Source organism: Phalaenopsis equestris, unplaced genomic scaffold (assembly GCF_001263595.1).
Source record: "Phalaenopsis equestris unplaced genomic scaffold, ASM126359v1 Scaffold000232, whole genome shotgun sequence".
Classification (NCBI taxonomy): Eukaryota; Viridiplantae; Streptophyta; class Magnoliopsida; order Asparagales; family Orchidaceae; genus Phalaenopsis; species Phalaenopsis equestris.
Genome location: NW_018164674.1, coordinates 391712 through 410778, shown reverse-complemented (window position 1 = coordinate 410778; position 19067 = coordinate 391712). Strand labels below are relative to the sequence as shown.

The window sequence follows — 19067 nt, the reverse complement described above, 5'->3', positions numbered from 1 at the left end:
CTGAGCATGGCTGGCTCGGGTTCGACACGGTTACACCCCTAACTGAAGGGGTTTATTATGAATAGAATTTTAATAACACAACAAAGAAAAATAAAAAAAAATGATTTATAAAATTAACATGTATCAAATAATTGCCAAGAGATTCCTAATGATGACCTCCATAAACCTACATTCTATGAGTTATTGTACTAAACCATTACACTTGGAGTGATGATCATTTCTATATAAATACAATTATGAAGATATATTAGTTATTTTATAGTTATTATATATTTAAGTGATAATTCTTTCATCAAATTAACTTTTATAATTTTGACCACACTTCCATTTGACTTTATGACATTCATATCTAAAAGTTGGTATGTTTAACTATTTGATCAAAGATATTGCTAATCATCATTATCTCTGGATCATCACCATTAAATCACTATTGGTCGCTCGATTCAGTCTCGTTCTCAGTGGGCCAGTCAAATCAACCTAGAGAAGTTAATATTATTCTGTCATATTTTGAAACAGGGGCATGAATCCACCATTTATTATTGATAATTATGATGAATGTTTAAGCACACATTGAATAAGGATTAGAATACCTCTCAAAATATTTGAATTTCTTAATAAAAGTTCATTTTAGGCGATCTAAAACAATATCCTTGAGATCCTAAAGAATTTTGGTGTATATAGAACCATTTAGAACTTTAGGCAAGAAGTTTCTAAAGGCCATTATGATCATCACATGACCCACAATGCAAAACTCATTTGCATTGTTGTTATCATCACATTCAATTCCCTTGGCTTATGTTGAAATAAGCTCCTTCGAGGTCTACACTACCATCACCCCTCTGGCATCAAGGCCATCTCTACATCTCAATTAGCTATAGAACAATAATTCCACTATAATGATTTCCCTCAAGGGCATATGCTAAGCTATTTGTTGTCGCTTACACCAGAGCCTTTGTTGTCTTTGGAACTAATGCAAAGATCTTATTTGCGCTATAATTAACTCTCATGACTCACACTATATATAAAATCAGTTTCATCATAAGCATCATTAATTTGCTTTCAAATTAGCACAATCGCCCCAATTGCGCCACAACCAATTCTTATAAATCCTGCATTTTTATCTCAATCTCACAATCATCATTGTAACATCAAGGGTTATGTTGCAGTCTCATTTGTACCACAACTAACTCCTTTGCGGCATATATTATAACCCAACTAGTGAAATGATCGCTATTATCGCCATATCTACGCCACAATCTGATTTGCACATTACTCATCTTTGTTGAGGCTGGCACAATAACTTTCCACATCACAACAACCCCTTTTATGATATAAGTTGTATTTATTTTTATTTTGTATTTTAATTTCAATTTAGTTTTGTTCATTGAGCCTATCCAAGTCTAATTGACTATTTCTAGATAAAATAAAATGATAATTTTTATCTCCAAAGAAAAGATAAATGTATATATATCTGTCCATTTTTCTTAAATAAATCAACAAAATATGTTTTTAATAGGTTTAAAAGAGCATTCTTTCACATTTTTTTTTTTTAAGAAATGGCCAGAGGTTATCATACGATCCTCCAGCCATTCTTAATGTGCCTAACAATTCGAGTACCACAACTGTGTCAGGGGTATTCGAATGCCAGACCTAAGGGGACTTAACACTGAGGATGCCAACCAACAGGCCGAGGGTTTAAAAGAGCATTCTTTTACTTAATAGTATATTTCTCGAGTAAAATGATAGATGATTAAAAATTACTAGAAGAAAACTCTCTCAAGACAAAATTCTTATAATTATCTGCACATTTAGGCAAAACAAAAAAAAAAGGGCACATGAAAATTAATTAATCAGAATAATTACTAAATTTATTTGAATTAATATAATATAGTTACATATATACAAATAATTCTTATATGTTTACACACCTAATACTTAAAAATGATAGTATTTTTTGTGATATGAAAGATTTGGGTGCTATTATTATAAATAGTAAAGTTTAGGTGTTGGACATGTAAATATATAAAAAGTGGGTGGTAAATATGTAAATGTCCCACCTAAAAAGAAATGGTGCCTAATTTTCCGAAAATAATTGGCCTCTAATTCTCAATTAATTGATCGGTCATTGTCCCGATTGCGTTCCATGGAAAGTAATCGATCAGTAATGCAATTCCAATTTATTTGTCGGCTACCAAAATAGCATCTTTTTAAATATCTTTAAACAATATTTACATTTTGATTTTATATTTTTTTTTGTAAATAACTTTAAATTAGAGTCTAATATAGAGCTCAATTTTGATTGAACCAATGCCTAAGAAGGCTCAAATTTAATTAATTGAATTCCATATCGGTCAATCAAAACGGCTCGTTCTTCACGAATAGCTCCTGTTCAGCTTGTTAAACAGCTCGTGGTCGGCTTGTTTGTTAAGCTTAACAGGCCAAACACGAATAAATTTTTAAGCTCGAAGTATAAACAAATCAAATATTAACAAATATTTGTTTGCTCTTATTCGGCTCGAAAAGAAATAATAAATTAATATAAATATAAATATACTAAATATTATGCGGTTTTACTGGAGTTATTCCGCAATGTAAAACCGCTGAATAATACCGATAACACCAATAACACCGCGGACTAATACCCGTAACACCCATTGTGTTATCAGTGTTATTTATCCATCTGCGGTGTTATTGTTGTTATTCCACGGTGTAATGCCGCGGAATAACACCGATAACACCAATAATATTGATAATGTGGAATAACGAGTGACACTCATTGTGTTATCAATATTATTCTGCCGTTTGTGGTGTTATTTGGTGATATTCTACGGTATTATTAGTGTTATTGCGGTGTAACACCAATAATACCACAAAATATTGAGTATAAAATATTATGTATATTATATAAAGCAAAAAAAATATATATATTTATGTTCGTACACTATTGTTATAAGTTTTTCTAGTTAGAAAATTTATAATAATTATTCATAACAATGAAAAGATGCATATTAAATAGTACAACCTTACCTCATAAAATGAGGGTGAAATCTCTGTGTAGTGTCTTTTCTGCATTCCAATTCACATTCTGAAAACTCGACCCTTTAAAGAACTCTCTCAAAAAAAAAAATAATTTTTTTGATGCAGAGAGTTGTCATGTAGAGCGGTCGTGAATTTTCGGAGCCCACAACGTCAACTCACAAAAAAAAAAAAAGAACTTTGTTGAGTTGGTAAGGAAGAATTAAAGATGATGAAATTTGAACCAAAGGACTAATACTCTTGTTTGGCTTCACCACACAATTGTTATGTATTTACATATCTAACATCCAAAATTTGAAATTTACATTTATAACACTTTGATGTCATGAACCTATGCATGAAAATGTGTATTTCACTATTAAAAAGATAGTGATACAATTATTTTTTATGTGATGATAAAGATTTAGGCAGTTATGCATGTCAATATGAATGTTTAGATGTTAGGTATGTGAATACATAAGAATTGTGTGGTATGTATGTAAATGGCCAAAATAAGAAAAAAGAATTCAGGAGATTTGGTTGGAAGGGGATAGAGATGCGCGATAGAGCAAGTAATGTAGAGATTTCTTGTCTGTTTGGGTAAAATGCATTTTGACAACTTTTTAAAAAAACTACCGTTGAAATCTATTTTGTTGAAATCTATTTTTTTCAACTAGTTCAGGCTAAGTGCAGTGGCAGCTTTCTAGCTGCGGTTTGATTTTTTCAAATAAAAAGTAATAATAATAAAATGTAATAGCTACCCAGCTTTTTGAACATCAGATTATCTTTCAGTTGCTTCACTTTTTAATAAGCTACAGCAGCCCCAAACCAAATTTGATATCAATTGTCAAACTAGGAGATAGAGATGGTGAAAATCATCTACATCTTTGTTCTTGCAACATAAGTGGAAGATAAGTTTACCTTAGAAGTCCCCCAAACACAACAAAGAGAAGACAAAGTTGGCCGAGAGGTAGAAGAGCCAAGAGGAGGAGAGAGAAACTGGAGAGAGAGAGAGAGAGAAGCTGGTTCATCAAAAGTGGTGTTAGGTGAACAAGTTAGTATACCCGAAGTAAATCCAGAAGCAAACAGACATTATAAATTGGCAGCAATAGCAAGCAATCAGCTTGTAATATTAAACAAGTCAGGAATAGTACAAGGAGCTCAAGAGCATCATCTCAATAACTAACGAAGAACCTGGACATTTTCATGCATTATGCGACTACATATGAACCCCTATACAACAATCTGATAGCGACAACGCTGGATGAAAAGAGGCATTTACATACATGCCACCCAGTTCCTACGTATTTACATATTTAACATCCAAACTTCACTTTTTACACTCATGCAACTCTAAATCTTTCTCAAGAATATCACCATTTTAACTTTAAAAAGTGAAGTACACCTTGTCAAGCAAATGTTGAATGAATGTCATCCATTATATAAAAGGCATGATGAAAAGAGTACACCTTGTCAAGCAAATGTTGAATGAGGGTCTGTTTGGGGCAGCTGCAGCTTATCAGCAACACAAGCAATAAATTTTTTTTGATTTGATGAGCACAAAAGTGGAAAAAGGAAGTCAAGAAAGAGTATCAACCCAAATAAGAATTATATATAGGGATTTATATGAAAGATAATTTAAAGGTATGTAGAAACTTCGTAACAATTTCGGTGAGGGTTTTAGGCCTAATTAGAAACACAATAAGCGGAAAAAAAGAAGATAATAAAGATAATCAAGCAAATAATGCAAATAAATATAGGAATTTATATTAAACATATTTTAAAGTTAAAGTTAATTAGCTTGTGGGTTTGGTAGAACACACAAGGAATTTTAGGATTTTAACAAGGAAAGAGGTAGGGCATTAAGAAGAGGTATTTCATTAGGGATTATTTGGAAAGGTGCGGCGGAGCTGATGTAAATCTTTATCCTTTCATGAACCCAAGGATTGTTTGACACTCTTATCAATCAATGTTGTGTAGCAAAAATGGTTCTCCTCTATTTTGCTTACCTACAAGGGTAAAATGGGATGCTTATTCCGGGATTATAAAAGAAGAAAAGCGGTATGGAGATAGATAAGGTCGAGAGGTAAAGAGAGAGACAGAGGTGTAGCAGGAGAGAGACTGGGAGACAAAAAAGAGAAGAGGAAGAACCTAAAGGGGCTAGCTATAACAGGAGAGAAAGGAAGGAAGACATCTTTCATTTCATAAGCAATTTTTGTTTAAATATTGAATGATTTTTAATACAAAGGAGCCTTATTTTTAGAGTGGAAAGGAGGGAGAATAATCTTTAAATGCCCAAGATTGCTTAAGCTTTCCATCAGCTAATGAAATCCAAACATTTAATTAAAATAATGAAATAAAACTACATATATCATATTAATACCTATGAATAGATAATGTCTTCCACTACATGAAATAATGTTTAATCTTGAACCAAACTGCTTGGCAATAGATTGGTTTATTTATATATTGAAACAATGATTTTCTCTTAAAGGAACGAAAGACCTAAACTTCTAGGAAAATGATGAAGAAAAAGAAGTACTGCAGATTTACATTCATTCAAATAAAGCATAATATTTTATAATCTTCAAGGTTTTCTGAAATAACCTATAATAATGACACGATGTGCTAGGGGTGTAAACAAGTTAAATCAAACTCAAGCTGTCCCCAAGTTAAGGTTGGGCATGACTAATTAATCAAAATCAACTCAAATCTACAAGTTTAAGCAGGGTCATGAGCCAATCATCTATGAAAGAAATAAGATTGTACAAATCCAAACTGTGCAATGATAAAAAATAAAAAATTGGAGAAAACTAATGGGAGATAAATTAAGACAAAGGAGAACTAGAAAATTTATTAGCTTGAAATAATACTTAATCCGCCTGAATTTCAATATTTTAAGCATATTATATATTCTTGTAGGAGCTAGCTTCATTACGCTTTACTCATTAGATTATCAAGCTTAGCTTATGAGCATTTGATGAGTCAAAACTAAATAGAATCATGAGTTAACTTGATTGAGTTGGACCGCTCTAAATTGAATTAAGTTGACTAAGTGAATTATAATTTGAGCTAGATTTTCCAAAAGGTTAAAAATATAGCATATCATAAACATCGTCATCATCTTCCTTCACCTTGTCCTAACTATTTAGGGTTGACTTTAAAAATCCTCATTTTATATTTGTTCCAGATGACTGTTGCTTGAAGTGTTAAGCATTTTCTTCGCAAATTATTTTAAATTTCTATCTATATTACATTAGGTGTACCCCTACATTATATTATCAGGTGGCAATAATTTTATTGATTAGCCCAATTGCTGTGTTTTCAAACCTCCTTTGAGCATATCCACAATTTATGTTTAACTGTCCCAATTAGCCCAATCAATAATTTTATTGATTAATAATATATTTAATAGATGTTTACTCCAACAGCTATTTTAATATAATCATATCTAAGTTATCCCTCCTAATTTTGTAACACATCTACCTTAACATCTCCATGTCCATAATGCTCAACTTTGTTATCAAGACATTTTGCGTTAAACTCAAATTCAAATAACACCGTCAGATTAATTGTTGTTTAATTAAATTTATCTTTTCAAGTCCATATAAATATGACACTCAATAGGACCCAATGGAGAAAAATAATTCATTTAGCCAACCCCACTTAGTGGGATAAAGTCTTATCTTTGAAGTCTATAAATTTTTTTTTAAAGTGTAATAAATATTAAGAATTTTTTCATTTAATAACTCAACTTTAACTCTAGAAGTTATACCTCATCTACATTTCATTCTTAGTATAATAGATCTAGGAAACTTAAATCTATCATACTTGAATATCATTTTATATTCTAATAATAATAATAATAATTATTATTATTAATTATATATATTGCATACACCATAATTGTATATCATATACTCAATTGTTGTTCTATAAATTTCAATTCATTTATCTTCTTAACATTCTCTCCAATGTTCCAACTATTCACTTATTTTGCAGTTGTGTGATCACCAAAAAAGCATATATCAATGTATCTCAAATTGAATACTCTTTGTAAGCATATCTATATAATCACGTCAAAAGATGTTGAATCAATGTCAATTATTAATGCAAACCCATTATAATAATAAAAAAAATTGTTACTCCAAAACCATATCAATATTGCTCGCCACTCCATATATATCTTGAATAACTTCAACAAAATTTTGATAAACAGTTTTTGCCCTTAATAGACTTCACATTAATTCATATATATCCGTTCTTAAGATCAAAAAAAAAAAAGTCAAAATCATTTCTCTACCCAATTGTTTTTCATTATTTCCATTAACAAGTAGATCTTCCTACGATAGAACAAAATTGATGCTTAGGCACACAAAAAAAATATAAAGTCTATATCATTATTCTATCTCCAATTTTATCATGAGACATTTACATACATACCACATAATTCTTCTGTATTTACATATCTAACACCTAGAGTTTGATATTTACATTCCTAGAGTTTGATATTCACCTAGAGTTTGATATTTACATTTATAACACATTGGTGTTAAAATTATAAATGAAAAGATGTATTTTACTTCTAAAAAGCTAGTAATAGTGGTATTTTTTATGTGATGCAAAGATTTGAGTGGCATGCAAGAAAATAGGAAATTTTAGGTGTTGGATATAAAAATATAAAAGAATTGTGTGGAGTGTAAGTAAATGCATCTTTCATCATATAAGTGATAAATTTTATATATTTATAATTAGTAAAATCTAAAAGCAGAACACCACTAAAAAAAAGACAAAATGTGTGCCAACTACAACTTACCAAAGCACATTTTTAAAGAAGAAAGTTATGATGAAAATAAGATTAAACCTGATAAATGTACAATAGGAAAGCATGGACTGCAGCCTTAGCCAGTTAAACGGTTGAATATCATCAAGCCTCTATCCATGCAAGCTAAATATATTAGAAAAAAGTCCAGGTCAATCCTCGTCAAAGTACTTCTCTTCTGCATCATGGTTGGCTTCCTTAATCCAATGATCATCGAGCCCCTCATCATTATCAATAGCAGAATAATCCAAATGTTCAGTATCCTCCCCTGCAAGAAACTTTTGATGCATTATGTATGTGAACTGGTCCATTTGTTCCTGCATCTCCTCTGTAGATAAAGCATTATTGGGGAGTTCGGCTAGCTCTTCACCATTAGCATTTGTGTCATCTTCTCGAGCCTACAATTTAAAGAAAATTCCCTAATAGTATTTGATGTGCAATAGTATTAGCAATAGAAGACATTAATGGACAAATTATGGTTCAAGATTGAATTAATGGACTTAGCACATGCGTTTTATGCATTCAAATTCTTAATGCCCGTTTGGCATCAATTTTATTTTTTGTTTAAAAAAAAGTGCTTATTAACTATATTTTTATATGTTATTATTTCAGTTTTTTTTTTTAGAAAAATCAACTCGTTTTTAAAGATACTAAAAAAAATATGTGTTTTGAGTGTTTTAAAAAGCAGTCATTGCAACCAAATATATTTTATTTTAAATTAAAATATAAACAAAAATAAAATAAAAAATGAAAATTTAAAAACAAAAGTGATCCCAAACTTAGACTCAAGATTAAGCAATGAAATAATGCTTTAAAAATGAGAAAATGTATACAATATAGCACAAATTAACAATTTAAATGTTCAAGTTCTATGTAAACACCTTCCTTCTGTGGCAAAATAAAGAATTGAGGATTATCCCAAAAGGAAAAAGATTTAAAGAAAACAAAAAAAAAATGAAGAGGCCCAAGAAAAGAAAAACCAAAGCATAACTTCATAATAAGCAAAAAGAGCACATGAAGGCACTCAATAGCCATCAAGAATTGAATGGAGAAGAATTTTTCATGATAAAAGAACAAATGGTTGAGCCTGGGCAAACAATCACGACAATAATGAGATTTTGCCTTTTTTAAAATTAAGATAGAAAAATAACATAAAAAGCTCGATTTCAATTAGAAAATTCTACAGACAATGACAAGACGTAATAAACAAAGGAAGAAATAGCAAATCAGCTTGGTTTGTTAAATCCTACAATGGGTATTTACACACAGTTACAAAGATAATAAATGAAAATTATACAATCTTAGGGATAGAGACTAATTATAATGAATTTAAAGAAAAAACAGTTGTCAATTACTTCCATGTGTGCCTAGTATATTTTATGCCCCTTTTTGCCTTTCTATTTCAGCTAAGAGGAGAGACTCCCCTTGTTTGTCCATGGATAGGTAACTCATGTTTTTTTTATTTAGCACATAAATCCATGGCGCATACCTCCAATTCCTCAATCCCACCGACCTTAAGTAGTCTCAATACTCCCCCTCAAATTGAATAGTAAAGATCTATCATTCTAAATTTGTCATGTGATTTGTGGCTCCTAAATTTATTATCCAAAATTTAAGAGAATTACTCGAGGCATTAAAGGTACAACAATTAGAATTTGTAATATTTTAAGCTAGAGAGCATGACCCATAAGGTTTTTCTAGATAATTCGAGAAGTTTCTAACCTATCAATTTCTTCTAAGTTAGACCCTTCTAGTTCAATTATTTTCACAACAGCCTTGAATTTTTCTATGAAGTGTTCAATATTTATATTTAATATGCTCCTTATTTTACAGTGATTGCATCATAAATTGCTTTTGACAAAGAAGTTTCCTTCTTTTTTAGGAGATTCAGGATCTTTTTTGCGAAAGCATTGTCCCTCCTCTGCCTTTTAGACCGCCTAACGTAGGAGCTGAAATTGTTATGTTTTTAGTAGGGTGTCATACTTGTAATTAAGTCCACTTTTTTAGTTTTTCGTTTTTGTTGTGGGTTTGCCTTTATAAGTTAGAAAGGAGATGGAGTATGTTGATTGGTGGCAAGAACCTTTCTTGTATCCTTCCGGATTAAGAAGTGATTTCAGTATCTTGGAGTGGTGCCCAGCTGGAGATTAGCCGTCTTTCTATCAGTTTATGCATTTCTTTGGGATTGTTGACCAGGTTTCCTCTTTTATGGATTTTTCGATTGCAACTTTTCTATTTTCTATTGTTTCTGGAATTATCTTGGTATCAAAGCACAGTTCTTGCACATTTCTTCCTTCCATTTAATTCGATTACTCCATAATCAGGAGTTCTTTCCAGGTTTCTTGTTTTTCCTACTCTGGTTTCTCTTTTCGGTGAAACAATTTTCTGCCAAAAGTCAAAAATCTGGTTTGTTGGATTTTCCAGCAGGTTTTGCGGTTTTGCAATTTTCCAACCGGTTCTTGCGGTTTTGCAGTTTTCCAGCAGGTTATGGCCGCATATTCTCTGCTGTCCAGCCCCCGGGCTTTTGCCCAGAATTTGTTGACAAGTGACTGATTTATGTCCAGACTTCCTATTTTTTGGATTTAGATGGCTGCAAGGTCTGTTGCAGTTTTACGGTTCTGTCGAGGATTTTGTTTCCAGTTTTATGTCTTGTTCTTCCCTACGGTGTTTCCTACTTTCTTCCTAGAAGCTGCCTTCGATCGCAAATCATCTGAGTTCTCTACAACCTTCGATCTAATCAGCAGATAAAAGAAAATCAAGATGCCGCCAAGAAGAAACCATATCTGTCCAGCCCGAGATTTTGTTGTGAAAGAATGCAACAAGAAGTTTGTCGTCTACAAACAAGATTAGTACTTCTTGAACAGCGAAAACGTTAGAATGAATCCTAAAATGAGATGATCGGAGAGGAAGAAGATAACCCTTTCCATCAAGAAACCACTAGTGGCAATGAACAACCTCTGGTACATTAAGGCATGAAGATCGGCGTAAACCTCCCTACTTCGAATCAAAATAGACATTCTTGATTTTGATAGAAAATTGGATCCCGACGAATTCATCAATTCGCTACATACAATTGAACAGCTTCAAGAATTCAACGAAGTGTCACAAGAGCATATCATCAAACTAGTGGCAATAAAATTGAAGACCGTCACTTCAGAGAGAAAATTTGAAGAGGATCAACAAAGAGAGGGAAGATCCAAGATCTGTAGTGGGCTAAAATTGAAGAAAGAAATGCAACGAAATTCTTACCCGATCATTACCGACAGGAAGTCTTCATCTGGCAGCATAACCTTCATCAACGAGAGTTATTCGTGGAGGAATATATTGCTGAATTCAAACAGTTGGGGGGGCTGAAGTGCAATCTATCCGAACCAAAGGAGCATAGTATCGCACTTTTTTTTTGCCGGTCTTCGACCATCAATCACTAATGTGGTTTCACTTCAACTGTTCTAGACATTAAAAGACGTGATTAACCTGCAGTGAAGGTTGAAAAGAAGCAAAAATTGGGTAGAAGCACTCCAATATGAATCCCTATTAATGGTTCGGGTGGTTGCAGCAAATCGCACAGGAAAGTGGTTTAAAGGCTGAAAATAGCAGCAGCAAAACTGTTTTCCAGCCACGATGGACTGCTACCACAACGAGGCAAGGAACTACATCTGGTATACGATTCTTCAAATGTCATGCTTTTGGCCACATAGCCTCGAGTTATCCTAAGCGGCACATTATTTCATTGGTGGAGGAGGTTGATCAAGAGGAAAATGACATGGTAGAAAGAAGATGCTAATCCAATGAGAGACCAAATCCTACGAGCAGATGAAGGAGAATTACCGGTGATAAGACGTCTCCTAAGTATCGAACAATCTTCCAATAAAGATTGGTTACAACACAACATCTTTAGAACACGATGCACAATTCAGAACAAGGTTTGTAACCTTATGATTGACGGTGGAAATTGTGAGAACGTGTTACAACAACCATGGTGGAGAAGCTTGGGCTAACTACTCAACCTCATCCCCATCCCTGCTAACTCATGTGGCTCAAGAAAGATGTTGAAATTAAAGTCAATCGGCAATGCATGGTGTCATTTTCTACCAGTCGAAAGCTTCAGGAGCAGGTATTATATGATGTGATTCTTATGGACGTTTGTCACATATTTGCTTGGTTGACCTTAGCAACATGATCATTGTACAATTCATGATGGGTACACTAACACTTATTCCTTTATCAAAAAAGGGATTCAAACCACTTTGGTACCTATTAAGGAGGAGATCCAGGTGGGGACTGAAATGAACACTTTCACTCCATTTCTTTTGAAAGATCTTAAGGAGACAACTATGGGGTACCGTTTGATCATGATTGAGAGTTCTGAACAACATACAACTCCTTTCGAAGTATAAAGATTGATACAACAATTTGAAGATATCTTTCTGGAAGAAATTCCTGCAAGATTTCCTCCTTATAGCATGCTATTGACTTTATGCTTGGTTCGTTCATCCTCAACAAATCTGCATATAGGATGTCTCCAAGAGAGCACGAGAAACTTCAACACCAAGTGATAATTTGATCCACAAAGGTTTGGTGCAATGTAGTGCTAGTCCTTGCGAGGTTTCGGCTCTCTTGGTTCGAATGAAGGATGGAAAATGGTGCATGTGCATTGAAAGTCGGGGTGTAAATAAAATTACTATCAAAGACATGTTTCTCATTCCTCGATTGAATCATTTTTTGATCAACTAAAAGAAGTGTTTATTTTCTCCCAAATAGATCTTCGAAGTGGGTACCACCACATACATTGGACATGAGTGAAAAACAATGTTCAAGAAAAGATATGGGCTTTATGAGCGGATGGTGATGTCTTTCGGGCTTTCTAACGCTCCAAGCATATTTATGTGCCTCACGAATCAAGTTTTTCAACCTTTTATGGGAAGGTTTGTGGTAATTTACTTTGATGATACTTTGATTTATAGCTCTAACAAATCTAAACATTTGCAACATTTACAAAATATTTATGAGGTCCTAGGATCACAATAGCTTTTTGCCAATAAGAAAATGTGTTAATTCCTAGTTGGCCGCATCAATTTCTTGGGATTTGTGACCTCAACAGTAGGAATGGTGGATTCCAACAAAGTTGCAGCCGTGAGGGACTAGCCAGCCCCTAGTTCCTTCGCGGCAGTCCGACAATTCCACGAGTTGGCCTCTTCCTATCGTTGATTCCTTAAGAACTTCAGTACCATCGCTGCCTAGCTAATGGAGTTGTTCAAATCAGTCCATTTTTTGTTGGACCGAGCAAGCCCGACTTAGTTTTGATCGCTTGAAATAGGCCCTATGTACCGCCCCAGTTTTAAAGCTTCCAGATTTTGATCTTTTGTTTGAAATTGAATGTGATGCATCAAACACCGATTTCGGAACCGTTCTTAGTCAACAAGGACATCCCGTAGCATATTTTAGCGAAAAGTTCAACGAATCCAAAAGGAAATATTCCACATATGATAAGGAATTCTCTTCGATCGTAAGGGCCCTCCAACATTAGAGTCATTACCTTTTAGCTAATGAAATTGTCCTCTTTATAGATCACGAAGCCCTTACGTGTCTTCGAAACCAAAGTAAATTGAAAGGAAGACACGCCACATGGAGTGATATGTTTATGCTTTTCAATTTACTCTCAAACATAAATTGGGACTCTCTAATTAAGTAGATGATGCTATAAGTTATCGACAAGCTATTCTATCCATTTTGCAAGCTAGAGTAGTATGGGGAATGTATTTAGAGGATCCTGACTTTCGAGTGGCATGACAGGAATGTCTCGTTGGAAATTATAAAACCTTTCACATCCAAGATGATTTCCTCTTCAAAGAAAATTATTTATGCATTCATACGTGTTCCATTCGAAAAGCCATATTAGCGGAAGAACATGACGGGAGACTAGCCGGTCATTTGGGAGAGATAAGACTTAATCTCTTCTTCAGGACAAATTTTATTGGCCCTATATGCATAGAGATGTGAACCGTCATGTGAAACGATGTCATATTTTCCATTTAGCCAAGACAAGTCCTCAAAATTCAGGTTTATACATCTCTTTACCCGTTCCTGAATTTTCTTGGACGGATATCAGCTTGGATTTTGTGGTGAGTTCACCACGCACTCAATGACATGAGGATTCTATAATGGTGGCGGTGGATCGATTCTCCAAGATGGCTCACTTTGTACCGTGCGAAGGCTCTTTATATGCCTCTCACATTGTTGATTTGTACTTCAAAGAGGTGGTTCGTTTACATGACATTTCTAGTACTGTTACATATGATCGAGATGTTAAGTTTTTAAGCCACTTTTGGAAGAAATTAAGGGCAAATTGGGAACCAAACTTCAATATAGTTCCACTTCCCACCTACAAACAGATGTATAAATAGAAACTATAAATAGAAGTCTTGGAATCCTAATTCGTTGCTATGTGGGGAAAAAACTTGCACAATGGGATCTTTTTCTATCTCAAGTGGAGTTTGCCTATAATTGGTCATGCCGTCAAACTTCCAAATTAAGTCCTTTTGAGGTGGTTTATGAGATAAATCTTATATCTCCACTTGATCTTACTTTAGATTTTCCCATTCAGGCGGTGGCACCAGACATTGAGATTCGTTTACAAGAAATCCAAAAGCTACATAAATTGGTGCGTGAGAATATCATTAAACAAAATGAATCGACGACAAGAAAACAAGAGTAGAGGGCGGTTGCCTTTAAAGAAGGAGACAAATTGTGGATTTGACTAAGGAATGAGCGTTTTCCTCCTGGAAGACATGGGAAGCTCAAGGCCAAAGCTGACGGGCCTTTCAATGAAGGGTATTAATCACAACGCTTATCAAATTGATCTCCCCAAAAATTATAGTATTTCTACCACATTAAATGTTGTCGACTTGACCCCACATCACGAAACCGATTCTGAAATTTCATCTCATGAAGAATCTCAAAAACTCAGGGAGAATGACGTAGGAGTTGAAATTGTTATGTTTTTATTAGGGTGACATACTTGTAATTAAGTCTTCTTCCTTAATTTTTTGTTTTTGTTGTGGGCTTGCCTATATAATGTTGACTTGTATGTTAGAAAGGAGATACAAATTATTTTGATTGGTGGAAAGAACCTTTCTTGTATTATTCCGGGTTTAATAAGTGATTTCAGTATCCTGGAGTGACACCCAAGTGGTGATTAGCCATTTTTCTTTCAGTTTATGCATTTTATTTTCCCTCTTTGGGATTGTTGTTCAGGTTTCTTCTTTTCTGAATTTTCGATTGCAAATTTTTTGTTTCTATTTTTCTAGTATCACCACCACCACAATTCCTACCACAGCTTTGTAAGAAATTGATTTCTCCATCATAGCTTTACAACCACGTTTTTAAAAAGTTGCAATCACCGCAATCAGACCTCAATCACAATAAATCTCTTTATCTTGAATTTCAATTACAATCATGGCAGATATTTTAAAATTGGGTATCAAGCTCCCACTTTGATTCACATGAACTAGCATATCTCATTTACGAATGATTGGTGAGATTTCAAAATGAATTTGGTTGAATTTAATCACAAGTATGTAAAAAAATCAAAAATTCCTTCTCTTTCTCTACTTGAGATTTGAAAGTGAATTTGGTCAAATTTAATCATGAGTCATGTAAGAAATTCTAAAAATTCTTTTCTTTCTATGATTAGATTGCTTCAAATCATATAAGAGGACCTAAGAAGCTTCTAGAAAAAGTCCCAAGAAAACTTCCAAAATTATTCAAGAGAAACTTTTTAAAGAACCTAGGATATACCAAAAGACAAACTTTCTAAGAGACTTGGAGAAGCTTCTTGAAAATAAGCACAAAATTCAAAAAGTCATATTCATATTTAAAGTAGTTGAAAATGCACAATTATCCTTCAAATATATGAAATAAGGAAAGAAGAAGTGGTTGCAAAAAATAAGAGATCAAATAAAATAATCCATTTTATTCTCCCTTGGTTAGCAACTTAATAAGCGGTTTTGTTAAAATTTTATCTATTCCTAGATAAGTTTGCGTATTGCAATATTCTTTAGCTTGAATGTAAAAATTATCTTATATATATTAATGGATCCAATGCATCCATAAATAGAACTCTACATTAGCAGCTGATCTCTCTCCCTCTCTTCTCCTTACCATTATTGTGCCTCTCTTTTTACTAGAGTGCTAAAAGGCAACGGAAATGGGACTATTCAATGAGTATCAAAGAGAGAAGAAAAGCCAAATTGAGGATAGGAAACCAGAATAAAAAAAAGAACACAAGGAAATGCTTGCACAGTTTGTCAGATTGAAGATCTCTAAAAACGAATAACAATTCCTTCTCTTCGGTGAGTTCTAATCAGACCATCCCTCTCTTATTTGGCTCTGGGCTGCACCTATATTGTTTTGGGGAATTTTTGCATAATATATGAGGCTGTAATTGATATCAAGAAGACGATCATCTCTTCTATTATCTCATTGACAAACTCTATGTAGTTTGCTTTTTGTTTTCAGCCAATTGCAATAAAATGTTGATTATGTCTGTCACAACTTAACCATATAAACAACCATAAAGCATCCATTGTGTTGTCATTTATTGAGAAGGTTGCCTATTTATAAATCTCAATATATGTGGACCATAAATTGATAATGGAGGTAGTTCCAGGCTTGAAAATTCTCTCCATTGTGGTTAAAACTAGATATGCAATATGTAACTTTGCTGAGATTGAAGAGTGAACAAAAACAAAGAGGAACCTTCGAGCTAGAGTTTGAGGTTTCAGCCAATAAAGCTGCTAAATTAGAGAAGGCTAAACCCAATCTTCTTAAGCAGATAGTTATACAAGAGGATATTCCCACCAATAACTGTTATAAAGATACAACGTTTCCAAAGGAAGATGACTTGGCTGATTAGATTAATGGAGCAAAGGATGAGGATGATCCTGCCTAATTAAAGAATCCATCCCATATTAAGGAGGATGCCAAGTTGGAGGTACCTTCTTTTGATTGCATCATTGATGCTGGAAAAAATAAATAATTGGATGGATAAAATGAAGACATACTTTTCTTTCAACAAATATAGCCTTACATAAGAGATTATACTTACATACCTCAAAATATCCTCGTACGAAGTGATGCGATGAATCTATGAATCCAAGAATAATGATTCGTCTAGAATAAAAAGTTCACAGCGTAAAAAGATTACTAAAGGTTCAATTTTATCTGATCTTCCATGAAGATGATAAGTTGATCCCTTGATTAACTAAGGTAGGGATCTAAGACATCGGTACAAGATTGAAATATGGAGTTTCATGGACAGGCTTTTCATTGGATATCTATTTGTAAGAAAGATCAGTATTAATGAAGTATGTTATTGGTTTGAATGTAGAGATCCGGAAATGGATAAAAATTTTCTTGATTTCAACTAAATAAGAGTCAGCTAAAGTTTTGTTAGAGAATTAGGTGATCTCCAAGCAATACAATTTGATGGGGATGGTCAAGTTAGCCGTCATTTCCTCCTGGAGGCACCTTTGTCATCCTATTATTTTTTTTCTGGAAAACAAAGAGCATATAAACTATAGTGAACTGGAATTCAAGCCATTAAACTGTAACCTACTTTACCTTCGATGAGCTGGAAGGTAATTCCATCTCATTCCTTTCCTCCTCACTGGCATCATCATCTTCGCTCGCCTCCTCCCCAGCATCAGCACCTCCAACCCAATCCTTCCTCGCCACCCCCAACCTCTGCTGCTCATCTCTGATCTTCTTCACAAGCATCGCTTCCTCGCACCGGCGCATAAGCGTCTCGGACCACTTCTCCCCCGGCCGTGACAAGACCCTCACAACCGGATCCTGGAACCTACCTACATATTCGTGATGGAGGTAGGGCTCCCTCTCTCTCATCGAATCCTCAGAAAAATACTCTCCCCCGCGAATTAATCGTTCCATGTATGCCCGCCGGCGGTTTCTGACAGTCGCCGACTTCGCCCGCGAGTCCGCCTCCGTTGGTACCAAGCTCCGCCGAAGACGATCAACATACCATCCAACCTCGTATTCTGAACGCAACACGTCGAAAGCGCTGAGCTCGTTGTAGTTGAGCACGGTGCCGTAGCGCTCGAGGAAGATGGGCGCGTCGCGGGATATGAGATCAAGGAGTGCGGCCTTGCGCTGGGAGGCGTCGGGTTGTTGGCTGCGTATGCCGCCGGGAAAATAGAGGCCATCAATGGCTGCCAGCCGCCCGGCGATGCCCTCCATGGCTGATCTCTCCATCACGAGCAGAGGAGCAGGGTCTCTTTGCTGGAAGTAGGATCTAACGTTAGGTTAATAGTCTGGAACTCGATAAGCCTAATCAGTACTGTTATTTATAATAAGTGATTTTTCATAGGCGGCATCTCAGATATATTATTTAATATATTCGACATTTAAATATCACAATTTACAATATAAGCCTTCAAATAGCTACATATCATAAACATGTGTATTGGTGGTTTCATTCTAACGGACACTTGAAAGTCGGTGATGGGAGCGATTATTGTGTGCGGAGTGCACGATTATGATCGGAGAGCGATTATGATCGGAGAGTGCGCGCAATAATTAGACCAGTGATGGACACTTGAAACCTACCGACTGAGAAGACAAAGATATTCATTGTGTCTCTTTGCCCCTTCAGTTTTACGATTATGATCGGAGAGTGAGCGCAATAATTAGACCAGTGATGGACAATTGAAACCTACCGACTGAGAAGACGAAGATATTCATTGTGTCTCTTTGCCCCTTCAGTTTTGAAGAACCCTCTTCGTGAGAGATTCCCCACCTTATGTCGCACAAAAGGAGGTTTGGGTTTTGTTGTTTCACGCGATAAGGCGTTGATACTCCTCTCCATCACTCGCCTACTCTAGTTTTCCACGAGGCCATTAGGATGAGCCAGTTTCGTTGTCAAAATTGAGCGTGCGTCACTTCATGCATGCATTCGCATTCACATGGCATGTTTGACATTAATTTTAAAATTGCAGCAAAAAATTTTTATTTTTGCATGCGTTGTCGACCGATCACCTTAGTTGACACAATCGCTCATTGTTGTCAACTTGACCGATCAATCGCCACAGATCCAATCAGTTCGACAGACTCTCTTTTGTCGATCGACATCTTACGCCGACCCGATTGACCACATTTGTAGGCTCGGCTAATCGACTACCACCGATTTGATTGGTTTGACCGACTTTCCTTTGTCAAT

The 19067-nt window shown here is 34.7% G+C and overlaps 1 protein-coding gene across 1 annotated transcript; it reads right to left on the bottom strand.

Moving 5' to 3' along the window:
• Positions 1-7796: 7796 nt before the first annotated feature.
• LOC110023811 (coiled-coil domain-containing protein 97) lies at positions 7797-18166 on the bottom strand. Its single transcript, XM_020723416.1, has 2 exons — positions 17456-18166; positions 7797-8235 (listed from the first exon to the last, which is right to left on the bottom strand). Exons 1-2 carry the CDS (start codon positions 18101-18103, stop codon positions 7990-7992), a joined length of 894 nt encoding a protein of 297 aa, XP_020579075.1. The 5' UTR covers positions 18104-18166; the 3' UTR covers positions 7797-7989.
• Positions 18167-19067: the final 901 nt, after the last annotated feature.

Bases quoted from the DNA above. Each gene is read 5' to 3' on its own strand.
- LOC110023811 (XM_020723416.1), bottom strand. From the start codon at position 18,103: ATGGAGAGATCAGCCATGGAGGGCATCGCCGGGCGGCTGGCAGCCATT. The intron at 8,236-17,455 runs GTAAAGTAGGTT...TTTAAATTGTAG, and splicing joins TACCTTCCAGCTCATCGAAG to GCTCGAGAAGATGACACAAA.